Source organism: Theropithecus gelada, chromosome 2 (genome assembly GCF_003255815.1).
Source record: "Theropithecus gelada isolate Dixy chromosome 2, Tgel_1.0, whole genome shotgun sequence".
Taxonomy (NCBI): Eukaryota; Metazoa; Chordata; class Mammalia; order Primates; family Cercopithecidae; genus Theropithecus; species Theropithecus gelada.
Genome location: NC_037669.1, coordinates 99864792 through 99880661, shown reverse-complemented (window position 1 = coordinate 99880661; position 15870 = coordinate 99864792). Strand labels below are relative to the sequence as shown.

The following is a 15870-nucleotide window of genomic DNA, read 5'->3' as shown; positions in this document are numbered from 1 at the left end:
CTGGGATTACAGGCTTGAACCACCGCACCCAGCCATCTGTTGTCTTTTTGATAATAGCCGTTCTGGTTGGGCATGATGGCTCATGCCTCCCCTGGGAGGGGGAGGTTGCAGTGAGCCAAGATCGCGCCACTCTACTCCAGCCTGGGTGACAGAGGGGTATTATGTCTCAAAAAAAAAAAAAAAAAATTAGAGAAAAATAAGAATAATCAAACGTGAGATATGATTAAAACAGACGCAGAAGAAAGCTTATAGACATAAATACAAGTATGAGAGAACAAAAAAGCTATAAAAAATTAGGCATGCTATTCAAAAAAAGCTGGAAAAAGAATATACATCTCCCAAATTTTAAGAAATAAATCAATAATGATAAAATGAAACACAATGATATGGGTATTAGAAGTGTTCATGAAAAATAAAGAAAAATGATATTAAAAATCAAACAATGGGCCGGGCGCGGTGGCTCAAGCCTGTAATCCCAGCACTTTGGGAGGCCGAGACAGGAGGATCACAAGGTCAGGAGATCGAGACCATCCTGGCTAACACGGTGAAACCCCTCTACTAAAAAATACAAAAAAACTAGCCGGGCAAGGTGGCGGGCACCTGTAGTCCCAGCTACTCGGGAGGCTGAGGCAGGAGAATGGCGTAAACCCGGGAGGCAGAGTTTGCAGTGAGCTGAGATCCGGCCACTGCACTCCAGCCTGGGCGACAGAGCGAGACTCGTCTCAAAAAAAAAAAAAAAAAAAATCAAACAATGATACAGAAAAAGAGCAGTGAAATATGAGAAAAAGAAGACAATAAAACTAAAAGTTGGTTCTGTGAAAAATTCAATTTAAAAAAAGTATAGGTAAACAGTAATTGATACAAGAAAAGGGACAAATCCCTTCAGACGTGGACATAAAAAAAGTAAGATGATTTTTTATCAGTAAATTTGACAGCCTATGACAAATTATTTTCTATGGAAGAATAAAGTACCATAATTGGTTAAAGGCATTAAAAACCTGAATGGACTAATAACCACACAAGAGACGGAAGAGTTGTCAAATATACTCATAAAATAGTGTTGGGTCCAGAATGAGTTTAATAGGTGAAATTTTCACACCTTTATAGAACATTTTGGCCCTAAGTTATGCTTTCCTAAATAATATGAAACTGTATATATACCTACTATAGACATGGTGTCACTCTGTTGCCCAGGCTGGAGTTCAGTAGTGTGATGAGTTTCTTGGTTGGCTGCAAACTGGTGCATTCACTGAGGTGGGGGAACCCTGGAGGAGGAACTGGGGGATGAGGGATGATGAGATTAGTTTGGAACATTTTGGATTTTAGGCTCTTGTGGAATAATTAGAAATCAACAGGCAGTTTCAAATGCACACTGCCTGGCCAATAGGAAGCACTATTGCCATGAGTATTATTACATCTGGACTGCAGAAAGAGATATGGGAGTGTCTTACAGGAGAGTGGTGAGATACACAAGAAGAAGAATAATGTCAGCAATAATACAGCACTTATTTTGACTTAGTTTGGTACAGAACTGGACTCTGTCCATAAAAAGAGTCAAACTCTGTAAAATAGTTAAAGAGATTTATTCTGAGTTAATATGAGGACCAGTGACCCACAACACAGCCCCAGCGGGTCCTGAGATCTTGTGCTCAAGGTGGTCGGGCTACAGCTTGGTTTTATATGTTTTAGGAAGATAAAAGATATCAATCAATAAATGTAAGATGTACATTAGCTCCATCCGGAAAGGAGGGACAACTCGAAGTGGGGAGTGTGGGGGTACCTTCCATAGGGTGGATTCAAAGATTTCTTTTTTCTTTCCTTTTCTTTCCTTTCCTTTTCTTTTCCTCTTCTTTTCTTTTCTTTTTTTTTTTGTTTTTTGTTTTTTGGTTTTTTTGAAGATTTCTAACTGGCAATTAGTTGAAAGAGTTATTACCTAAAGACCTGGAATCAATTGAAGGGAATGTCTGGATTAAGATAAGAGGTTTTGGAGACCAATGTTCTGGGTTAAGATAAGAGGTTTTGGAGACCAATGTTCTTATAATGCAGATGAAACCTCGGGGTAGCAGGCTTCAGAGAGAAACGATTGTAAATGTTTCTTATCAGACTTCAAAAGGTGCCAGACTCTCTCAGTTAATTATCTCCTGGATCAAGGAAAAGACCTCGAAAGTGAAGAGGATTCTTTACAAAAGGATGTAGATTTTCGCCACAAGAGACTGCTTTACAGGGCCATTTCAAAATATGTCAAATAAATACATTTTAGGGTAAAATACTTCAGTTTATTTCAGGACCTGCTATCTGTCACGTGAGACTATACTAGTCAGGTTAGAATTTGGTGTCTTATTGCTATAAAGAATTTGTTTTGGGCTGGGCGCGGTGGCTCACGCCTGTAATCCCAGCACTTTGGGAGGCTGAGGCGGGCGGATCACGAGGTCGAGTTCAAGACCAGCCTGGCCAACATGGTGTAACCCCCTCTCTACTAAGAATATAAACATTAGCCCGGCGTGTTGGCGGGCGTCTGTAATCCCAGCTACCCAGGGGTTGTGGCAGGAGAACTGCTTGAACCCGGGAGGCGGAGGTTCCAGTGAGCCAAGATCGCACCACTGTACTCCAGCCTGGGCGACAGAGCAAGACTCCGTCTCGAGGGGGGGAAAAAAAGTTGGAATCAGTCTCTAGATCTCTGTTTTTATGTTCATGCTGGTTCGTAGTGCCTGAATTCCAAGAGCAGAATGAGGCAAGTCCGATCCCCTGCTTCCCATCATGGCCTGAACTAGATGGCCAGGTTTTCTTTGGAAAGTTTTGGCGGAGAGGAGTGGTCCATTCAGTTGGTTGGGGGACTTAGAATTTTATCTTTGGTTTACAGAACTGTCGCATGAATTGACTCAGTTAATCCACTGAATTTATAAATTACAAACTTTTACCATTCTCAATTGATAAATTGAGGCAACAATTTAAGTATAACTTGAGCAAGTCCATACAGAGTGGAGCCAGGAACGCAGACAATGAGACCCCATACCCCATGGTCTTAGGTCACAGTCATTAAGTGGGAGACAGGGGCTATACATTCATTAGAATGTTAAATTAGAAATTAAGTAAATTAGGTAAGGAGTTAGGAATTAAGTTACGAATTAATTGTTAAATATGGAGGAATTTATCATGTAGTTGGGGTACTAAGACATAAGAGAAAATAATAATAAACCAGGCGCGGCCGGGCGCGGTGGCTCACGCCTGCATTCCCAGCACTTTGGGAGGCCGAGGCGGGCGGACAGCTTGAGCTCAGGAGTTCGAGAACAGCCTGCACAACACAGCAAGAACCCTGTTTCAAAAACAAAAGCAAAAAAATAAAAATAAAAAATAAAAAAATTAAAATTAAAAAACAAACCAACCAGGCGCAGAGCGGTTGTGGAGAAGGGAAGCAAAGGGTGGGAGTTTGGTTTCGGGGGAACCATAGAGAAGGGCCAGCCTCCCGGCTTCCTAGAGAGGCCGTAGGGACCTACGGCGGGCTAGCTAGTGCTTCCGTTTTGGCCGCCTTGCGAGCCCTTGGGTTGAGTTTCCCGGGCTTCCCCGACTCGGCCGCCTGTTCTGGAGGTCGGGCGTTGGGCCCTTGCAGAGATCGCCGAGGGGCCCGCGCGGCCGCCCGAGCCTGGGCCCAGTCCCCAGTCCTCAGAGACGCTCTCGACCTTCCTGCTCCGAAGAGCTGGCCTGATGTCCTCGGGTCGCGGTATTCATGGGAAGGATGGGAGCCGTGACTATAGGGTCTCCTGTTCCCGGGGTGGAGTGTTCAGATCCCGGTTAGGTCTTCGGTCAGCATCACCCACTGGGACATTGAGCGTCTTACCCTTGTCACCCGGGGCTAGGTCACCACTTGCATTTTGTCCTGCAGCCTGTGGTTTGTTTAGGGGTCTCCGTTATATCCTACTTTCTCTCCAGAGACTTGTTTTGGGTTTTTGCCACGATCACTAGAAGCATTCAGTCAATACAAACTACTTAGTAATGTATTCATAGTGGAGCCAAGAAGTTTTCTTTCTTTTTTTTTAAACAGCCACGCATCCACTGCAGTTCTTGATTCTTGCTTTACAGATATTCTTTCTAGAGTCTCCAGTGTCACCGAGCAGATCTATAGGAGAATATGCAGAGGGAGCATTTGCAGCATCCCATGAATCAGTGGAGAGGGTGAATGAGAACAGCTAGTGTGCCAAGAATATCTGCAGTGCTAGTGGCAGGAGACAGGGGAAGAGGCGGCAAGTGTAGGAGACAGACAGGATCAGTCTCATTGTGGTTCTCTCTTAGCTCAGCAGGTTCTTACTTTTCCAAACCTAGAGGGCAGTGCATGAAGCCAGGAGTCATCAGCCATGCTCCAGACAGTGTGGTTCCAGGTGAGCAGAGCTTTCTTTCAGCTTTCCGTACTCAGAACAGATATGGAAGGTCAGTACAGGCCCAGTAGCCTGACTTGACCAGTCCCATGCTTAGTTTTACATCGACAGACTATGTAAAAACAGTATGCGAGGGGAGTTGAAGAACTAGAGTAGGTGAACTTTGGAGGGTTAGGTGGGTTGGAAAAAAAGGAAAGACTTATCCTAGAAAATGGGAATCTGCATTCATGAGAACTGAAAGTGTGGCCTGGAGATGAGCAGCTTTTGCATCACAGAGGTCGCTTGTTAGGTAAAATGTCAGGCCTCCTCCCCAGATCTCCTGAATCAGAATCTACATTTTTACAAGATCTGGAAAATTAAAGGGCAGATTGAAATTTGAGGAGTGCTAGTCTGCGTAACAGTCCACAAAGAAAAGCCATTTCTGAGGTTAAATAGACACTTCCAAGGGAGTAGTTTACCCTTCAGACTACTCAGTTAAGGTACAGTGAAGCCAGAACTGGAAGCATTTGGAAAATATAGATTGATGAGGGAAGTGTATTTTTGGAGGAATGATGAGTTTGGAGCTGAAGCCAGTGCCTTTAGCTCAATGCAAAGACATCAGGCTAACGTCTGTGAGAGTCTATATCCTTTCCTGGCTACAAATTCATGTAGCATTGGGAGCACTTTTCCCTCCAATTTTCTCGGTGGTAGATGATAGTTTTACTGGATTTTTCCCCAGTGTCCTAGATCATGTAATGAGAAAACTGAGTTTATCATGTAATGGATGTATCTTGTAACAAGAAAGCTCCATCCCAAGGACTTAAAAACAATGTGTGTGTCCTTCTTTTGGTGGATATTGGACCATCCACTTCTGTTGGAGCACTTCAGAGAAAATCCATTCCTACAAGTCAGGAAGTGTTCTGTGGGGGTATGCTGTGCTCTCCTGGTGCTTTGCCTGAAGTGCAGTAATCACTTAGGATTAGATTCCACAAAGAGGACCCCAAATGACAGTGGATTAAACAAGGTAAAGGCTTCCCTCTCATACAAAAGTGTCGAGAGTCAATCCAGGGCTAGTGTGGCAGCTCCTCTATTATCCTGCTCTCAGACTCTGTCTTTCTGTTCTACCATCCTAGTAGTGTCTCACCTGCTCTAGGCCACTTTATTGTCCAAGGTGGCTGCTTGATCGCTGGCCATCATGTGTGCATTCCACCTAGAAGAGGAGCTGCCAAAAAAAAAAAAAAAAAAGGTGAACCTCTCTCTTTTAGGAACCTTCCCATAAGTCCCCAACAATATTTATACTTGCATTTCATTGGCCCCACTGGGTTGCCAGGGCTGAGTGCAACCTCAAGTAAAATTAGGATTCCAATACTAAGAAAGAAAGGGGCTACACACACACACCTGTCAGTCTTTGCTACAATCTCTAAGAGGAACATTTGTCATTTAGAATCTTCTAGGAAGTTCCCCCAATCGCATCTGTGGTTGTAGTAAGTGCTGAGATTTATATGATATCATGTGCCAGGTGATATCTTAGTGCCTTACAGATAATAACTTAAGCCATCCTTGTAAGAGTCATATCAGATAATTACTATTATTATCCCGGTTTTACAAATGGGGGCAACTGAGGCACAGAAAGTTTAACTGTCTCATCCAAGGTTAACAGCTAATGAGTATTAGAGATACTATTTGAACCTAGGGAGTCCAGCTTAGAGCAAGGTTTTTCAACCTTGGCATCATTTACATTTGGGCCAGATAATTCTTTGTTTGGAGGATGTCCTGTTCATTATAGGATGTTCAGAAATAGCCCTGGCCCACTATCTACTAGATGCCAATAGCACTACCATTACCACCACACTGCAGTTTTGACAACTAAAAATGTCTCCAGACATTGCCACATACTCCCTGGGGGAAAAAATTGCCCCCATGGTAAGAGCCACAGCTTTAACATCTGTGCCATTTGCCACTATGTTGTGCTGCCCCTGTAACCCACTTCCTATAGAAGGGAGTCAATAGCCCCACTTAATGGAGAAAGAGTAAGTGCAAGTAAAGGACAGAAGAAGAATGATCACAGATAGAGAAGATCTGGAGAAGCTAAGTGTTTCCGAAAACAAGGAACCAAAGAATGTGCTGATAATTAGAGTGATGTTTCAGAGGTATGGAGAGGTAGAACATAATGTGAAGAAAAAGGGAGATCCATATTCCCAGCTGTTGACTCTGAAGGAAGTAAGACAAGAGTATTTTTTTTTTTTTTTTTTTTGAGACGGAGTCTCGCTCTGTCACCCAGGCTGGAGGGCAGTGGCCGGATCTCAGCTCACTGCAAGCTCCGCCTCCCGGGTTCACGCCATTCTCCTGCCTCAGCCTCCCGAGTAGCTGGGACTACAGGCGCCTTCCACCTCGCCCGGCTAAGTTTTTGTATTTTTAGTAGAGACGGAGTTTCACTGTGTTAGCCAGGATGGTCTCGATCTCCTGACCTCGTGATCCGCCCGTCTCGGCCTCCCAAAGTGCTGGGATTACAGGCTTGAGCCACCGCGCCCGGCCGAAGACAAGAGTATTAACAGATGTATTTATTCTGCACTGTCCAGGAAGGTACCCCCTAGCTACATGTGCCTATTTAAATTAAAATCAATTAAATTTCCTCAGTCATGCCAGCCACATTTGAACTTTCTCGCTAAGGGGTAATCTGATTACTGTATAGTTACTGTTTTCATCTTGTAACTAATAAGCAATCTATGAGGAGACATTTAAGGTCGTGCGAATATTCTGCTTCTCATCAAAATTTCCTCCTAGATATAGCATCCATGATGATTTTTGACCAAACCAATCTTTACAATGATGAATACAAATCTTCTAGTACTTCTTCTTCTTTTTTTTTTTTTGTTGAGATGGAGTCTTGCTCTGTCTGTCGCCCAGGCTGGAGTGAGTGGTGCGATCTTGGCTCACTGCAAGCTCCGCCCCCTGAGTTCAGGGCTTTCTCCTGCCTCAGCCTCCCGAGTAGTTGGGACTACAGGCACCCGCCACCACGCCCGGCTAATTTTTTGTGTATTTTTAGTAGAGACGGGGTTTCACTGTGTTAGCCAGGAGGGTCTCGATCTCCTGACCTTACAATATGCCCGCTTTGGCCTCCCAAAGTGCTGGAATTACAAGCGTGAGCCACGCGACCAGTCCAAATCTTCTAGTACTTCTATGTTATATTTCTTCACTCAGAAGAGACTTAAGTACAAAGAGAAGGTTGTTGACATGATGAACTGAGAAAGACTACAGTGTGAGTCAGAGAGAGATGTTACAGTGGGACTAATTCATATAAAAGGGGTCAGTTCATTTTGCACTTTTTGCTTCCTTATACAACCTTGTTATAAATACTCAAAGAGGACTCCTTTTAGTCTATTTCAAAGTGTTTAATATTGCTGATTCCCATCATCTGAAAATGGACATAATAATTCTTATTTCACAGATGTGCTATAATGATTGAGCCAATTGATTTAAAAGTAGCTGACACAAAGCTCTAAACAACCTGTGATGGTTTCCTTCTTCCCTGAGAAGCTGGAAGTGGTTTTAGTGGGAAGCAGAAAGAGAGAGACACATAGTGAAGAGGACAGCATTGGCAGGTCAGACAGAGCTTAGGTGATCAGTGGGCAGATCTCTGCAGAAGGATGGGAGATTGCCATCCTGTCCTGGAGTGAAGTATGTTAGGAGACAAAGAAGTAACATTGCACATCACTTTCAAGGGAGAACTATTAATAGCTTCTGATAAGGCAAGATGATAGAAAGGGGAGAAATATCCAGGATGAAAGGAACTTTATCCCCATGAGATCACTCCTCTGTCTGTAGCAGAAAATCTAGAGGAGGAAGACCAGAAAGAAGCTGAGTGGAGGACCCTGATAGGTGCTTCAGGATGGATGGAGGCACTGTGAAAGACGATTACCTGCTGTGGTCGATTTAGAAAGCATGCCAGAAAAATATACCTGGCCTGTGGAACCAGACATAGGTTGACATGATCACCAGGCAGAAAACAGCAGGTGCTGGGCTCTGTGCTTAGGATGGTAATATTAGGGCCCCAGAGGTATGCACATGGAAAGTTGGAATGCTGGTCTGGGGCTGCCCCTGCTGGGGTCCTGTGGCTCTCCTTGCCAGTACAAACCTTCCATGGGGGCTCAGTGCCATGAATTCCAGTAAATGTATCCCTTTCCTAGAATTCAGGCCTCTCCCTCTGTTCTTGTGCAGGGTTTGAGCAGGAACCTGTTGTTTCAGGAGCCAGTGACCTTTGAGGATGTGGCTGTGTACTTCACCCAGAATGAATGGGCCAGCCTGCACCCTATGCAGCGGGCCCTGTACAGGGAGGTGATGCTGGAGAATTATGCAAATGTGACTTCCTTGTGTAAGTCCTTCCTCTCTGAAACTCAGCTTCTGCCCTTGGGGGCTCTTAAATTCCTCCTTAGCAGATCTAGGATGTCTTAATACCATCAGAATTGATGCCCTATGGGCTGAGCTCCCTAATCCCCAGTGCCAGGAGTAGCTGGATGGAGAAAGAGCTGGGTTCACTTTGATGTTTAACAGGACTTTTCTCTTCCCTGATTCCTAATGGAGACCCAACTGCAGGGGGCTTTCCTCTGAGCACAGAGAGAACTGAGAAGGTTCCTGGTGCACTGCCTTCATTCCTTCCATCTTCCAGTTCCCTGGAGGTGATCTTGGCCCTATTGCCTATGTGTGAGTCCCCTAGGGTCCTTGTGTATACACCCCCCAGTGACTGTAGGAGCTTTCTGTCCTCTTATAGGCCAGAGTAAGCTTCAAGCCCTTCATTAGATTCTGCAGATTCACTCCTCCCTGACTTCACTTAGTCTCCTGGGCCATTCTCTTCTATTTTCACCTGGCAAAGCAGAGAGTAGTCAGAGGGAGGTCAGTGGTGATTCTCCTCAGCTTCCTGTTTTTCTTTCTCCTCTAGCAGCATTTCCATTCTCCAAACCAGATCTGATATTCCAGCTGGAGCAAGGAGAAGCAGCATGGGGCCCAGATCCCTGGACACTTGCTGGGGGAGAGGCCCTGAGAGGCATGTGCACAGGTGAGCAGGAAAGCCTACCATCCTCCTTTCCAGCTTTGCCTCCTCCTTTCTTTTAACAATTTAGCATGAAAAAGAGTTTTTCCTTGTCATATGATGGTTGTGGGCATTAAAATAGTCACTCTTATTCAAAGAAGTGTTGCTTACCAGAACTTCATCTCCAAACTGGAAAAGACCACTCCCACCATTTTATTTCTGCCATTTTTCTTTGTAAAGCTAAAGGATTTCAGGCTGGGTGTGGTGGCTTACACCTATATCCCAGCACTTTGGGAGGCCAAGGTGGGAGGATGCTTGAGGCCAAGAGTTCAAGACCAGCCTGAGCAACATAGCAATACCCCGTCACTACAATAAATAAATAAATTAGCTGGGCATGGTGGCATGTGCCTGTAGTGCCAGCTACTCAGGAGGCTGGGGCTGGAGGATCCCTTGAGCCAGGAGTTTGAGGTTGCAGTGAGCTAGGATCACACCATTCCACTCCAGCCTGGGTGACAGAGTGAGACCCTATCTCTTAAAAAAAAAAAAAAAAAAAGATTTCAAACAGGCTTCTGTTGGTTGGTCAGCTCAGGAATATAAACACAATATAGTAAGAACTTGGTTTTTGTTTTTTGTTTTTTTGTTTTTTTGTTTTTTTTTGAGATAGAGTCTTGCTCTGTTGCCCAGGCTGGAGTGCAGTGGCACGATCATGGCTCACCACAACTTTCGCCTCCTGGGTTCAAGTGTTTCTCCTGCCTCAGCCTCCTGAGTAGATGGGACTACATGCGTGCGCCACCGTGCCTGGCTAATTTTTTAGAAGAGATGGGGTTTCACTGTGTAGGCCAGGCTGGTGTTGAACTCCTGACCTCAGGATCCACGCCCGCCACCCCTGCCCCGGCCTCCCAAAGTGCTGGGATTACAGTGTGAGGCACCATGCCTGGCCAAGAACTTGGTTTTTAAAAAATTTATTTGTTTATTTTTTGAGATAGAGTTTCACTCTTGTTGCCTGGGCTGGAGTGCAATGGCGTGATCTTCACTCACCACAACCTCCGCCTCCCAGGTTCAAGCAATTCTCCTGGGATTATAGGCATGCGTCACCACACCCAGCTAATTTTGTGTTTTTAGTAAAGACGCGGTTTCTCCATGTTGGTCAGGCTGGTCTCGAACTGCTGACCTCAGGTGATCTGCCCGCCTTGGCCTCCCAAAGTGCTGGGATTACAGGCGTGAGCCACCGCACTTGGCATATTTATTTATTTTTTGAGACAGAGTTGCTCTGAAAGCTGAAGTGCAGTGCACAATTTTGGCTCACTGCAACCTCTGCCTCGCAGGTTCAAGCAATTCTCCTGCCTCAGCCTCCCAAGTATCTGGGATTACAGGCACCTGCCACCACGCCCGTGTAATTTTTCTAATTTTAATAGAGACAGGGTTTCACCATGTTGCCCAGGTTGGTCTTGAACTCCTGACCTCAGTGCTTCTCCCACCTCAGCCTCCCCAAGTGCTGGGATTACAGGTGTGAACCACCACACCTGGCTAGAACTTGTTTTTATAAGAACATTTTGTGTGTGTGTATAAAACTATATATGTAAATGGAATTTTTCTAAATTCCTAAACACTGAATTTTATATTAGCTTTTGAAAGAAAGCTTGTTTATGTATTGGGAATGAATGGTTTTCTTTTTTGAAAGATACTGAATTGAGATAAATGTAAAGACCAATCAGAGATTTGGTATATAGCCTTCCTCATTCTATGGGCTCTGTTATCATATTCTGTCAATCTTTTATGCTCTTCAGAGCCTCTGTAAGGCAAATGCTCCTTTCTAATCCCCCCACTTTGCCTTAATCAATGCCTTAAATTGACTTCAGCGTTTCAGATCCTCTAGCGGCTTTCCCAGTATCCTGCCTGCAGTTGTTAGCGTTGCCCCTTGCCACAGGTGCGCATTGTCTATTTAGCCTGCCAGATGAATCACATGAGCACCCGAAGTGTGCCTAGTGCAACTGAGGAACTGAGTTTTTAATTTTATTCCATTTTAATTAATTTACACTTAAATAGCCACATGTGGCTAGTGGCCACCTTTTGGGAAAGTGCAGCCTTAAACAATGAAAAAAGCAGCCTCAATCTGTCTTTTGTAGTTTATAGATTAGTAAATTTCAAATTCTGGTATGTATCAGAATTACTTGCAGGGCTTGTTAAAACACAGATTGCCAGATGCCACCTCCAGAGATTCGAATTCAGTAGACTGGTGTAGGGCTGAGAATTTGCATTTCTTTTTCTTTTTTTTCAAGATAGGGTCTTGTTATTTTGCCTAGGCTGGTCTCAAATTCCTGGGCTCAAGTAATTCTTTCACCTCTGCCTCCTAATTAGGTGGGACTACTGGCACACACCACCAAACCCAGCCCCATTAATTTGCATATCTAACAAGTTCCCAGATGATAGTGGTCCAGGGACCACCATTTGAGACCACTGTTCTTGAAAATCTAGAACCGTATTCTTTAACTCTGGGTTGCAACTCATCAATGAGTTGTTACCAGCTTTTAAAACTTAGACTACCCTGTATTAGGTGTAAATAAAGACTAAAGTAGTATAAAGTCTATTGTGAATGCATCTTTTTTTTTTTTTTTGGAGAGACAGTCTCATTCTCTCCCCCAGGCTGGAGTGCAGTGGCACGATGTTGGCTCACTGCAATCTCTGCCTCCCGGGTTCAAGCGATTCTCATGCTTCAGTCTCATGAGTAGCTGGAATTACAGGTGCCCGCCACCACACCCAGCTACTTTTTTGTATTTTTAGTAGAGACGGGGTTTTACCATGTTGGCCGGGCTGATCTCGAACTCCTGACCTCAGGTGATCCACCTGCCTCGGCCTCCCAAAGTGCTGGGATTACAGGCGTGAGCCACTGCGCCCGGCGTGAATACATCACTCTTAATAAGGACGTTGTTTTGTTTCGGTTTCAGCTGTGTGTGTGTGTGTGTGTGTGCGCGCAAGCATGTCTGTATTAGGATCCAAAATGTGAGTCATGGTCAACAAGGCTTGAAAAACACTAAGATGAAAGTTTCATTTGTCAGATCTTTGGTGCTTGACAAGGCAAAAAGATTTCTATGTTGTGGTGCTACCAGTGAAAGCATGATCCCCATGCCCCCAATCCAATTGCCATCTCCATTATGGGCAGGTTCTTGGCTGAACCTGTCTTTTTTCCTTTCAAAGGTCAGTCTCCCAAAGGACAGCACTTGGGTTTTAAAATTGTGGTCTTCTCACGACCCCTTTGTAAACAGCAGTGTTACAAACTGCTTTCTGTCCAGCCATGCTTGTGATAGAGAACTAGAGAACATTTCTTTAAAAATTACAGAATATTTTAAAGTATTTTGACAGGTTTTATTGGACTTTGAGATCCACTGTTGTAGACAGTACCTCCCAGCCCTCTGCATACTATGCGGTACTACAGCTGCCTACCCATCTTTCTCTTCTCTGGTTTAGAGATTGCTTTTCTCACTTTTGGCTTCCTCTACTTTTCTTTATTGCTTCCCCTTCCTGCAACTTCACCCCATTCCCATTTTTCTTTAACCATTTGCCTCAATCAATAGCTTCTGCCATCCACAGTTTTTGTTTTTTGTCATCCATATGGGATTGCTTACCTTCTTAACCTTCAGTTTGTTTACTTTCCCTTTGAGGTACCATCAGGTGGCTATGTCTCTCTCAAAAAATTCATGTGTCTAGTGGGCGTGGTGGCTCACACCTGTCATCCCAGCACTTTGGGAGGCTGAGGTGGGTGGATCACCTGAGGTCAGGAATTCAAGACCAGCCTGACCAACATGGAGAAATTCTATCTCTACGAAAAATACAAAAAATTAGATGGGCATGGTAGCACATGCCTGTAATCCCAGCTACTTGGGAGGCTGAGGTAGGATAATCGCTTGAAACTGGGAGGCAGAGGTTGTGGTGAGCCAAGATCATGCCATTGCACTCCAGCCTGGGCAACAGGAGTGAAACTCTATCTCAAAAAAAAAAAAAAAAATTCATGTGTCTAGGGCAGGCTGATACTGATTAATCCCTTTCCCTTCTGGCATAAATAAGGGACTCTTGTGTTTTCTTTTTATCATGCTAGGTGGTAAAACCAAGACTAAGAATGAGGAACAAACTGCACAGCTAAACATTTCTAAAGAATCAGAGTCCCACAGACTGATAGTGGAGGGACTGCTGATGAACATTCCCCAGCACCCTGACTTCAAGGACAGGTTAGAGAAGTCACAACATGATACAGGGAAGAAAACAAATATAGGGGATTGCACAGATTTGACAGTCCAGGATCATAAATCTGTCACCATTGAAAGGGAGGAGATAGCCAGGAAATTGGAAGAAAGTAGTATCAGCACACATCTCATTACAAAGCAAGACTTTGCCAAAGAACAGGTGTTTTATAAATGTGGTGAGTGTGGCAGTTACTACAACCCACATTCAGACTTTCACCAGCATCAGAGAATTCACACTAATGAGAGGCCCTACACATGCAAAGAATGTGGGAAAACCTTCAGATACAACTCAAAACTGTCATGGCATCAGAAAATCCACACTGGAGAGAAACCATACTCATGTGAGGAATGTGGACAAGCCTTTGGTCAAAATTCCCACCTTTTTCAGCATCAGAAGCTCCATGGTGGACAGAGGCCCTATGAATGTACTGACTGTGGGAAAACCTTCAGCTATAATTCAAAACTGATTGAGCATCAGAGAATCCATACTGGGGAGAAGCCCTTTAAATGTAAGGAATGTGGGAAAGTCTTCAGGTGTAGCTATGACTGCATCATCCATGAACGAATTCACACTGGGGAGAAGCCCTATGAATGTAAGGAGTGTGGGAAGAGTTTGAGTTCTAATTCAATTCTGATTCAGCATCAGAGAATCCACACTGGGGAGAAACCTTATGAATGTAAAGAGTGTGGCAAGGCCTTCCACCAGAGTTCAGTATTTCTTCAGCACAAGAGGTTCCACACTGGGGAACAACTCTACAAATGTAATGAATGTTGGAAAACTTTCAGTTGTAGCTCCCACTTCATAGTGCATCAGAGAATCCACACTGGGGAGAAACCCTATGAATGCCAGGAATGTGGGAAGACATTCAGTCAGAAGATCACTCTGGTTCAGCATCAGCGAGTTCACACTGGGGAGAAACCTTATGAGTGTAAGGAGTGCGGGAAAGCCTTCAGATGGAATGCAAGTTTCATTCAGCATCAGAAGTGGCATACCAGAAAGAAACTCATCAATGGAACAGGGCTATCTGCAGTTAAGCCCTACTGCTCCTCCGCTGTCCTCTCTCCTCTGCCTCCCCAACATGCCTGCTCTACCCCAGCCCCACCAGGGCCTCCCTTATCTTCTTCACATGCAGTGGTACTTCCTCCCTCTTTGCCTTTCTTCCTGCTGCTTCCCTCATCTGAAAAGGCCAGTCCTTCACCTGTCCAAATAGTACATTTCTTTCAGGATCTCGCTTCTTCTGGGAAGTCATCCCCTCATAGCCCAAATCCTTTGTCTCACTCCCTGTAAGCCCCCTTATGTTCTCAACATCAATTGCACATCAAGTTAGGGATTCCACTGGTCTCCTGATTGTGTCTATTGATATTCCTCTGGTCTTGTGTTGTATAAATTGTTACTGTTTTCCTAACTTCATTTTAAGTTCTCACACTTAAGGACCATGTTTGATTAGTTTATTTTATGCCCCAGGTAGGAAATGGCAGCACTTAATTCCTTATCATGTTCACATTTGGGCTGTATTATCAGTCTGCATCTTCTGGAGCTACTGGAGTTGGAAGAATTTGCAGAACATTTTGGGGTTTAGGGCATATGGCATTATGATTATGATGAGATGGGGCATTATAATTAGAGGCTAGGAGAAATGCAAAGCCTATGGGAGAAGATAATCAGATAAAGTTTCCAATGATTGCTTTCAGGAGTTTTTTTGTTTGTTTGTTTGTTTGTTTTTTGTTTTTTTTTTTTTTTTTTTTTTTTTTTTTTTTTTTTGAGACGGAGTTTCGCTCTGTCGCCCAGGCTGGAGTGCAGTGGCCGGATCTCAGCTCACTACAAGCTCCGCCTCCCGGGTTCACGCCATTCTCCTGCCTCAGCCTCCCGAGTAGCTGGGACTACAGGCGCCTGCCACCTCGCCCGGCTAGTTTTTTGTACTTTTTTAGTAGAGACGGGGTTTCACCATATTAACCAGGATGGTCTCGATCTCCTGACCTCGTGATCCGCCCGTCTCGGCCTCCCAAAGTGCTGGGATTACAGGCTTGAGCCACCGCGCCCGGCCTGTTTGTTTGTTTTTTGAGCCAGAGTTTCACTCTTGTCGCCCAGGCTGGAGTGCAATGGTGCGATCTTGGCTCACTGCAACCTCTGCCTCCAGGGTTCAAGTGATTCTCATGTCTCAGCCTCCTGAGTAGCTGGGACCACAGGCATGCACCACCATGCCCAGCTAATTTTGTATTTTTAGTAGAGACAGGGTTTCACCATGTTGGCCAGGCT

General features: G+C 44.6%; 1 protein-coding gene across 4 annotated transcripts; it reads left to right on the top strand.

Moving 5' to 3' along the window:
- The first annotated feature begins 3500 nt into the window (after positions 1-3500).
- On the top strand, positions 3501-15250 carry ZNF619 (zinc finger protein 619). Of its 4 annotated transcripts, XM_025376762.1 has the most exons (6): positions 3545-3718; positions 4288-4373; positions 8568-8721; positions 8901-9050; positions 9286-9402; positions 13469-15250. In XM_025376762.1, exons 4-6 carry the CDS (start codon positions 9047-9049, stop codon positions 14899-14901), a joined length of 1554 nt encoding a protein of 517 aa, XP_025232547.1. In that variant the 5' UTR covers positions 3545-3718; positions 4288-4373; positions 8568-8721; positions 8901-9046; the 3' UTR covers positions 14902-15250. The 4 variants fall into 4 exon arrangements, with proteins under 4 accessions (XP_025232546.1, XP_025232545.1, XP_025232547.1 ...); XM_025376759.1 differs by lacking the exon at positions 3545-3718 and having other exon boundaries at positions 4295-4373; positions 8931-9050; XM_025376761.1 differs by lacking the exons at positions 8568-8721; positions 8901-9050 and having other exon boundaries at positions 3501-3718; positions 9289-9402.
- The last annotated feature ends 620 nt before the right edge of the window (positions 15251-15870 follow it).

Bases quoted from the DNA above. Each gene is read 5' to 3' on its own strand.
- ZNF619 (XM_025376759.1), top strand. From the start codon at position 4,350: ATGCTCCAGACAGTGTGGTTCCAG. The intron at 8,722-8,930 runs GTAAGTCCTTCC...TTCCTAATGGAG, and splicing joins TGCAAATGTGACTTCCTTGT to ACCCAACTGCAGGGGGCTTT. The intron at 9,051-9,285 runs GTGAGTCCCCTA...TTTCTCCTCTAG, and splicing joins CTTGGCCCTATTGCCTATGT to CAGCATTTCCATTCTCCAAA.